Raw genomic sequence first — 10,436 nt, 5'->3', positions numbered from 1 at the left:
CTCTTGTTGCCATGCCCCAGAATAAGTACTACCTCTTGTTGCCATGCCCTGGTTACCTCTTGTTGCCATGCCCCAGAACAAGTACCATCTCTTGTTGCCATGCTCTGGTTACCTCTTGTTGCCAAGCCCTGGTTATCTCTTGTTGCCATGCCCCAGAATAAGTACTACCTCTTGTTGCCATGCCCTGGTTACCTCTTGTTGCCATGCCCCAGCATGAGCACCACCACTTGTTGCCATGCCCTGGTTACCTCTTGTTGCCATGCCCCAGCATGAGCACCACCACTTGTTGCCATGCCCTGGTTACCTCTTGTTGCCATGCCCTGGTTACCTCTTGTTGCCATGCCCCAGTTTGCCGTCGTCGCCCTCGCCCCAGGAGTACACGTCGCCAGTGTCGGTGAGGGCGAGGCAGTGTTTGCCGCCGCTGTTGACGGCGACCTTCTTGACGACGACGCGCTGCAGCGACTCCAGCAGCGTCGGCGTCAGCGCTGAGTCCACCCCGCCTATACCCAGACGCCCGCCTGCCCCGTAGCCTTGAGGAAAGACGAGGGCAGACTAATGTAAATAAATTCACCGGAAATACAAATTGTAGGCTTATATGAATGAGTGAAATGTACAGGTTCAATATTAATTTTATACTATTCAAACAATTTACGTAGAAGATATAGCACATAAAAAGAATTAAAATCAGATCGTAGAAGACTGCGAAAACGAGGTCGGGCAGATAGTCTCACCTGAGGCATAAACTTTGCCCTCAGCAGTGACAGCGAAGAGCGTTTGCTCTCCTCCAATGAGCTGCACAGGCCGAAGAGCAGTTAGCGCTTCACATGGGTGAGGGAGCTTCACTTTAGCCCCCTCGACGCCCCCCAGCTGCCCCCGGTGGTTGTGACCCCAGCCATGAATACTCCCGCTACCGCCCCACGACAAGGTCCAGTCATCAGGCTTACGCTGGAACCACAGCAGCAGTTGGTGGTCGTGGTCATGCGTGAAAAGTTTCTGGTCCTCGTGCCTACAGTCGATAGCCTCGCCGTCCCCGACCATTTCCCGAAGCTTACTACGCACTTCAGCGATGAATTGCTGCGGTAAGGGCGTGCGGTGTAGCAAAGAGTTCAGGACCCGAGCTGCGGCGCAGTATTTCCTGAACCAATTCCATTTATGAGAGTCGCTGACCAAATGATCGAGCTCCAAGTCACAAGCAAGGCCCACCAAGACCTTGAAGAACTGCGAGTGCATGAGATGCTTGCCGCCCCTTACAAGAGGGTCTTCGTAGTCGTACTGCCGGAGCAGAGCGTCGGGGAGGTTCTTGAGCAGACTCACGAGGGGCATTTCAGGACAGAAACGAACTTCGTGGCCACGCGTCGCGGATGAAATTGAGTCGATGCTCTCAGTGCTGTCCTTGAGGGCGGACGAGAGAGCCGCCAGCTGCGTGGTATTGGCCGCTTGTTGCAGCTGCTGTACAGGCATCGACTGCAGCGATGATGCAGACGACCGATGATGTGAATGATACGAGGAATGATGGTACTGGTGGGGAAGCAGCAGCGGGGACATGGCCCTGGTGTTGACTGTAGCAGTGGTGGCTGTAGGTGGAACCACAGGATACGATGCTGCCAGAAGGGCTTTTATGTTCAGAGACACCCCGACCTCCGAGGTGATGATATGGCGCAGCGTCTTAAGGGCCCACATGCGGTGCCCGGGCGCGAGGCATGACAGCTGCGAGCAGGAGGCGAGGGCAGCAGCAAGACGTGCGAGAGTCGGAGGATGTGGCGACGCTGGCAGAGCAAAGGGCAGCAGACACACGGCCACCTCGAGCATGGGTCGCGACAAGAGACGCCTGTCGCTGTAGGAGTCGCAAGGCGCAGGGCGCGTCATCAACGGGTACACAGTGAAGCGCCAGCCCCAGCCATTCACGGAGCCATCGCTTGTGAACTTCCAGTGCATTTCGTCGCCTGGAACGCGCAACTCTGCAGACCAGTCCGGCCAATCACGCCCCGAGCGCACCGAGAGGACCCTGTGCTGTGCGTCCAGCAGGATCAGGGGATCATGACGCCTTTCAGTGCTGCATTCAGGAGAGAACTGCACACGTAGGGCTTCGGCCCCCGGGATTTTGACGGTGCCTGAAGTATTGGTGTTGTCGGTGTATGGGTGCGAGCTCTCCTGCACCACAGGTTGTGGGGCGGCCCTCAGAGCTTCCGTGTCACACGCCGCGTCTTCAAGCTCTGTTACGCAGAGCTCCAGCACCGCCGCCGCTACGCCCCGGGACCGTGAGCACCACCCACCGATGGCGTGGGTGAGCGCCACAGCAGCGCCGTCACCCGCTCGTCCCGCCACCGCCAGCTTCAGGAGGTCTACCGCCACGCCCACCTCGTCTTCACTGAGGTGGCCGATTAGGTCGTCGCCGCCATGACTCGGCGCTGTGTTTACAGGAGGGGACGAGCACACGTCACTTGGTCCCGTGACGAGGGTGGTCGTGTCGGGGGCGGCGGGCAGGACGTGGTGGTGGTGGCGGTGGGAGGTGGTGGAGGCGGCGGACGCAAGCTGCAGCAAGATGCTCTCGTCGCTGCCGGGGCTGCCAACCAAACTCTGCCGTAGGATGGGTGTCAGTGTGAGATGGTAACGAAAAATACATTACAGTTATCGGTCAAGTGTTACATCAGATTTGTAAATGTAAGTCTCAAGTGATAAATTAACATTAAATTATTAAATAGTGTGAAATTATGTGTGTCGCATCAGAAAATAGTAAAAGTTTGAATACACGTCTCGTAACTTGAGCGATTAAACGCAAAGATGCAGATTTAAGATGAAATATCGTGAATCCAAAAGCAGAGAACACGTATCCTTTACACCAGAACTTGGATTCAGGTTGCCTCAATCGACCGACTTTGATTGCACAGAATCTTGAGCAATGATTTCATCCGAGAATTACTGTCTATTGTCCTCGGCCAAGTTAGCAATTTTCCAGGATGGAAAATAATATTATTGCTATATAAAATTGCGAGTAAGCTCCAATTATATCATATTGGCCTGTCGCTAATTCTCAGCCATGTGCATGTGGTCATCTTTGCGATATCGACCAGAATTGTAAGAGCTGCTGTGTTGTAAAAAATTGGTGTTTGGATGTCTTATATGTTTTATAGCTAAATTGGCTTACGAATAAGGAATTACTGATGGACGATAATTACAGGGAGAAGAGTTGAATGCATTGAAATTAACGGTTGTTGTTGTCTATACATATGGAATACATGATTCCATTAGCAATTTTTTTCTGCAAATTCTAATTGCCATCAGATTATATGATCTGATTATTACATCAGATTATATAACGAGGCGCCAGTATATATGAAGCATATAAGTCAGTATATGTAATGAGCCATATATATTATACATATATATTATATAAAACTATATAAAAAGTACCTACACTGTTAGAAAAAAACGGTGAAAAAAACAGTCCCGCTGGCGTTCAAGTGGCCGGTCGCCCCGTGAAAATAAACTGTTTCGCCGTTTTTATCAGATGTTTTACGGATTTCTAGCGTTAAATTAGAATAAAAACGGCGACACGGTGTTTCATTTCTCGTGCCGATGGGCCACTAAAACGCCGGTAATACCGTTAACGGTAATTTTTCTAACAGTGTATAGACGGACCATGGTGGCGTTGACGCTGGCGGCTTCTATGGGGCAAGCGAGAGCCTCGCCCCCACCTTCAGCGATCTCCCCACCAGGTGGGGGGCTGGGGCGGGGGGCCAGCGATGAGGGGGTCGTGGTGGCCGAGGAGTCGGGGGAGGGGCTCCTTGGAGGAGGGGAGCTGCGCTCCAGGCTGTTCACTGGAGTCACGGCTGAAAATAAACATCGTCGTTAAGAAATAAATAATAAACAATAATGATGAAATTTGTTAATGAAGATAGAGGTAAGTCAGAGAATTGTGTGGCGTAGTGTTTAAATAGCGATGCACTTTTTGCGCTATTGTGGGTCATCCTGACACAGTTTGGCCCGGTAAAAAGGCGCTTCAACACGATCAATGCTCGTGTTGAGGGTAAGAGAGACATGATCCTTCTAATTTTTCTGAGTGACGTGATGGAATAATACCATTAATAGTAAAAAAGTATACCATTAATAGTAAAAGTATACCATTAATAGTATATCCATAAAAAATATAAAGAAGTATAGAAAATGCATCATAAAAAGTAATAAGAGTTATGAAAATTTGCACATTTTTAAAGCTCTTTGTCTCGAACACATTCATTAGACGGGCGCACTCACAGGCGTCGTCCTCCTGAAGGAGGTGGTCAGGAGGCAGGGTGGCCGCCGCTGAGGGCCGCGCCGTGGCCACCACGCACTCCCGCGCCAGCAGGATCTGGAGGAGCACGAGTCAATTACTCAGGGAATAAATCCTTTAGCAAATAAATCCCTTAGCAAGTAAATCCCTTAGCAAGTAAATCCCTTAGCAAGTAAATCCCTTAGCAAATAAATCCCTTAGCAAATAAATCCCTTAGCGAGTAAATCCCTTAGCAGATAAATCCCTTAGCAAATAAATTCCTTAGCGAGTAAATCACTTAGCAAGTAAATCACTTAGCAAATAAATCCCTTAGCGAGTAAATCACTTAGCAAATAAATCCCTTAGCAAGTAAATCACTTCGCAAATAAATCCCTTAGCAAGTAAATCACTTAGCAAATAAATCCCTTAGCAAGTAAATCACTTAGCAAACAAATCCCTTAGCGGATAAATCCCTTGGCAAATGAATCCTTTAGTGAATAAATCCTTTAGCAAATAAATACAATAGCAAATGAATCCTTTAGTGAATAAATCCTTTAGCGAACAAATCCCTCAGCAAATAAATCCCTTAGGAAATGAATCCTTTAGTGAAAAAATCCCTTGACGAATAAATCCCTTCTTGAGCAAATTCCTTACATGGGTAATCCCTTAGTGAATGAAGGTCATAAAAATATTTTAATAACGACAAGAGTTCTTTTTAATTGTACATTCAAGATGTCGGGCTCACTTGAAGGTTGTTTAATAATACAAGTATAATCAAACCACTATAAAACATGAATATAATTTTACAGACAAAACAAAGTATACCAACAGAAGGTAAAGTACTATAATAAAATATAAATAAAGTTGATATAAGAAATAAACTCATTATAATTTCAGTATAATTTTCAAAAGTGTCTCTTCATCTGGAGGGCGTTGATGAATATAATTTTACAGAGAAAACAAAGTATACATAAGGTAAAGTACTATAATAAAATCTAAATAAAGTTGATATAAGAAATTAACTTAAAATTAAATTAAATTAAAAAATAATAAAAATTTAAAATTTAAATTTTTAAAAGCGTCTCTTCACCTGGAGGGCGTTGAGCAGGTGCTGGAGGGCGACCTGCTGGGCGGCTGGGGAGCTGAGCCCCAGCACCGCCTTCGTCAGGGACGGCGGGGCTTCCTTCTCCCCGTCACCCGTGGACGGGACAGTCGAGGACGCTGTGCCTGGTAAGATGGACGGCACAGAGCGACGGTGGGCGACGGGGACGCCTCCAGTCGTGGACGGCGGCGACGATGAGACGCTTTCCGTGGTGAACGCGTCCGCGATGCCTGCGGATAAGACACGTTATATATCATATAGAATATAAGCTTATATGAATATTAGCGGATAAGACACGTTATATATCATATAGAATATAAGCTTATATAAATATTAGCGGATAAGACACGTTATATATCATAAAAATTAATGCTTATATAACTATTAGCGGATAAGACGCGTTATATATCATATAGAATATAAGCTTATATAAATATTAATACATCGACTTGTGTCGTAATTCTCCTTTATTTATCATCTAGGAGGTTAGGGTCATAAGGGGGAGGTTATGGGGGTCATAAGGAGGGGTTAAGGGGTGTCTTGGGGGGCTAATAAATATTAACACATTGACTTGTGTTGTATTTCTCCTTCAATTGTAATATAGAAATAAAAATGTTTGAAGCTCTTTTATTATTAAAAAACGTAAAAATGTTTGGAGCTCTTTTGATAAGAATAAAAGGTTTATTAGGTTGTTGGAACATAACATATTTGCGCAACATTTACCAAAGTGACATACGCACTACGTACGATCATTCAAATGTGAAGATCTATGACATGAAATATAACAAATAATAGGTATAACTGTACGACCTGCTATATAACAAATAATATAACTATGACATGAAATAAAACAAATAATATAACTGTATGACATGAAATATTACAAATAATATAACTGTATGACATGAAATATAACAAATAATATAACTATGACATGAAATATTACAAATAATATAACTGTACGACACGAAAATATATTAGAATAGAATAGAATAGAAGTGTCGGCGTTGAAGAAATAGGCCCATGGCCTGTTGCCGATTCTTGAACTTTTCGTGACTTGATTCACAAGGGATCCGGCCTTTGGAACCCGATCTTTCCATAACTGACGATTGATTGAGATAGCTGCTGGACTTATTGCCTGCTATTTGAATTCACATTAAAATACTACGAGAATTTACACCCCACGCACACTAGGCCCCCAATACCAATTTAGAGTAACCCACCCATCGCGTGGGCCCCCAGCGGGTCCCGAGGGAGGGTGAACATGACGGGCTCAGTGGGGGGAAGCAGGGGCGGGTCCTGGATGGTCCAGCCCACTGAGTGTGAGGACCCGCAGGCAACCCGGGACACCTTGTAGCCCTCGAGCCCGAGCACGGGTGAGGGACGGCGGTTGACGTCTGTTGTACCGTTGCCCTGCTGCCCGTGGTCGTTGTCACCCCACGCGTACACCTGCGGGGCACGGACAGTGAAGTCCGGTACGCCTTTAAATCCTTCCATTTCAATACGATTATAGATACATGGATTAGACTAAGCTAATGTCAAGTGCGGCACGCCTTTAAATCCTTCCTTTTAGATATGTGGATCGGATTATAGTCATTATACTAGAATAAAGTCCGGCAAGCCTTTAAATCCTTCCTTTTAGATATTGAAGTCCAGCACTCCTTTAAATCCAGTCCAGCACTCCTTTAATCCCTTCCATTAATGGAGGTCCTAACAGGACGTTAATGAAGGAGCTTTCGACCCAGGCCTTCATCATGAACCAATAAATTTTAAGCTTCATAACAAGAAACAGTTTAAAAGCGTTTCTAAATGAAACACAAACATTAACTTTTTTATAATTCAAGAGTAAAACCGGTATATGGTTCAAATTCCACTATTACCATAATAATCCATTCAAATCCAAGTAATTAATATTACACTTCCTTTGTAATTGTAATTATTGTATCACTTCGATGTATTATATTCCAGCACTATCCTGCCACTGCCCTGAGACCCACTGCCCTGAGACCCACTGCCCTGAGACCCACTGCCCTGAGAACCACTGCCCTGAGAACCACTGCCCTGAGAACCACTGCCCTGAGAACCACTGCCCTGAGAACCACTGCCCTGAGACCCACTGCCCTTAGACCCACTGCACCTGTCCAGTGGAGGTGACGGCGAGGCAGTGCAGTGCCCCCACGGCGACATGGGTGATGTGCTTCCCCTTGAGCCCCTCCAGCAGCGTGGGAAGTCTCACGTGCTGGTTCTGGCCGTGCCCCAGGCGGTAGAAGTCCCCTTTTCCCCACGTCCACACCTGGGGCACAAGTTCGTCTTGTTACAACGAACATTTGTAACGAAAATGTTGCTGTACTTTGTAATACATGTGTACTTCGGGCGTACTTCTTAAGACATGTTAGAAAGAATAATTTTCTCTAGAATGAATGAAATTATTAGTATGAGAAATTATTAGATCAGGAATGACATAACGATAAATGTAGGGAGTAATGTGAGTAATGCATGCAACGTACTCACTCAGTGAGAGTGAGAACTGAGCGCCGCACTCACCTGCCCGCTGGTGGTGAGGGCGAGTGAGAACTGAGCACCGCACTCACCTGCCCGCTGGTTGTGAGGGCGAGTGAGAACTGAGCGCCGCACTCTATCTGGCACACGCCGAGGCCGTTGAGACGCTCCACGTTGTGGGGAAGAGAGCAGCCCTCAGATCCCCCCCGCCCCAGCTTCCCGAAGTCCCCGTCGCCCCAGGACCAGACCTGACCCTCCGCCGTCAGCGCCAGCGTCTGCGCGTCCCGAGACCCACACGCCACCTGCCACGCACACGTATTTTTATGAGTGTACAGTGCCTTGTATTCTACTTAAGTGTCTCGCGTAGCGTTTTTTACTAGCATTCAATTTGGAAATTAAAAAAATGTTAGATGCTCGGTAGTAGTTATAAAAAATTCGCATAAGGGCGAAAATAACTGACAATAGTTTTCAAATCACTTGTTTGCTTAAATCGCAAGTTAACCAGGAATTTAAAAGCAAAGACAATACCACAAAAATTCACCATTCTTTATAAGAGAAAACGTTCTTTTTTAAGACAAACCTTCAACTTCTTTTGAACCGAACTTTGCGTTATGAACTGCCGTTGGAGCTGGACTCCAATACGTTTTCTCTTATAAAGAAATGGTGAATTTTGTGGTATTGTCTTTGCTTTTAAATTCCTAACTACTACTCACAATAAACTCATAATATATATTATGAGTTTATTGTGAGTATGACAATAAGTCATAACATCAACGTGATAATATTGCCCTGTTAATATCAACCAGATGCCATAACGTTATTAACCAGATCCATAACGTTATTAACTTGACATTATCAATAAACTAACATTTATCTAACAACATCAACAATTACTTCTTCCTGCGATTAATAACATTACACTGATATTATCGATCAAATAAAATTTACCTAACAACATCAACAACTACTTTTACCAGCCAATACACGCACTGACCTGGACTATCCTGTGCCCCAGCAGGGCCTTGACCAGCTTGGGGCGGAGCTGGGTGACGGTGTCCCCATGCCCCAGACGGCCGTACTCCCCAAGTCCCCAGGTGTACAGCTCCCCACTGGACGTGATGGCAGCGGAGTGGGAGGAACCACACGCCACGTCCCTAATGCGCTTCCCCTTGAGGCCTTGCACGAGGCGTGGGGAGTCCACACTCAGGCGGTGGCCGTGCCCCAACTTGCCGTCCTCCCCTTCTCCCCACGAGAACACCTGCAGCCCCGTAATGTTATTACTACGGCTTATGAAGGGTCTGCAGCCCCGTAATGTTATTCCTACGACTTATGGAGGGCATGTAGCACTGTAATGTTATTCCTACGGCTAGTGAAGGGCATGCAGTCCCTTAATGTTATTCTTACGGCTTATGAAGAGCGTGCAGGCGTATAGACAATATAATACAACAGAGAATATAATAAATAACAAAGAATGAAACTTATTAAGTAATTAAATTACTTTGCCGTCAGCAGTGAGAGCCATGGCATGGCGCCCCCCGGAGTGGACGGCGACCTTCCTGACGACGTGCTGACTCAGCACCGTCAGCTGACGCGGTATGGCGACGTTACCACACGGGCCCAGACCCAGACGTCCGCCCGTGCCTTCACCACACGCGTACACCTGCGACGTTATTGGGGACAAGGACTTATTGGAGACAAGGACTTACTGGACACAAGGACTTATTGGACACAAGGACTTATTGGACACAAGGACTTATTGGACACAAGGACTTACTGGACACAAGGACTTACAGGACACAAGTTTGGACACAAGGACTTACTGGACACAAGGACTTATTGGACACAAGGACTTATTGGACGCAAGGACTTATTGGACACAAGGACTTATTGGACACAAAGACTTATAGGACACAAGGACTTATTGGACACAAGGACTTACAGGACACAAGGACGTATTGGACACAAGGACTTATTGGACACAAGGACTTACAGGACACAAGGACGTATTGGACACAAGGACTTATTGGACACAAGGACTAATTGGACACAAGGACTTACTGGACACAAGGACTTACAGGACACAAGGACTTATTGGACACAAGGACTTATTGGACACAAGGACTCACAGGACACAAGGACTTATTGGACACAAGGACTAATTGGACACAAGGACTAATTGGACACAAGGACTTACTGGACACAAGGACTTACAGGACACAAGGACTTACTGGACACAAGGACTTACTGGACACAAGGACTTACAGGACACAAGGACTTACTGGGCACAAGGACTTATTGGACACAAGGACTAATTGGACACAAGGACTTAATGGACACAAGGACTTACAGGACACAAGGACTTACTGGACACAAGGACTAATTGGACGTAAGGACTTACTGGACGAAATGGACAGAGTTTCTAGGAGTAATATGGGACGTAGGCACTGTCGTCAGGATAGACCGCGGCGCCCTCATTAATTAACATTATGGCAGGTAATAATAATAAGTAATTAATATCAAGGGAGGTAATAATAATAAGTAATTAATAATATGGCAGGTAATAATAAGAAGTAATTAATAATATGG

At 46.1% G+C, this 10,436-nt stretch overlaps 1 protein-coding gene across 1 annotated transcript in view; it reads right to left on the bottom strand.

Annotated features, from left to right (window-relative positions):
* The window catches only part of LOC108673548 (E3 ubiquitin-protein ligase HERC2), a 93,583-nt gene that overhangs the window by 12,683 nt on the left and 70,464 nt on the right, over window positions 1-10,436 (bottom strand). Inside the window, exons 66-75 of the mRNA XM_047883786.1 lie at window positions 9,349-9,510; window positions 8,845-9,108; window positions 7,943-8,152; window positions 7,489-7,644; window positions 6,575-6,800; window positions 5,340-5,581; window positions 4,255-4,348; window positions 3,640-3,830; window positions 732-2,577; window positions 329-530 (exon numbers count right to left, since the gene is read on the bottom strand). Coding sequence (XP_047739742.1) covers window positions 329-530; window positions 732-2,577; window positions 3,640-3,830; window positions 4,255-4,348; window positions 5,340-5,581; window positions 6,575-6,800; window positions 7,489-7,644; window positions 7,943-8,152; window positions 8,845-9,108; window positions 9,349-9,510 — 3,593 coding nt within the window. The remainder of the gene's footprint in view (window positions 1-328; window positions 531-731; window positions 2,578-3,639; window positions 3,831-4,254; window positions 4,349-5,339; window positions 5,582-6,574; window positions 6,801-7,488; window positions 7,645-7,942; window positions 8,153-8,844; window positions 9,109-9,348; window positions 9,511-10,436) is intronic.

Source organism: Hyalella azteca, unplaced genomic scaffold (genome assembly GCF_000764305.2).
Source record: "Hyalella azteca isolate HAZT.00-mixed unplaced genomic scaffold, Hazt_2.0.2 contig1740, whole genome shotgun sequence".
NCBI lineage: Eukaryota > Metazoa > Arthropoda > Malacostraca > Amphipoda > Hyalellidae > Hyalella > Hyalella azteca.
Note: the sequence above shows the minus strand (reverse complement) of the source record. Positions and strands in the feature narration are given on the sequence as shown.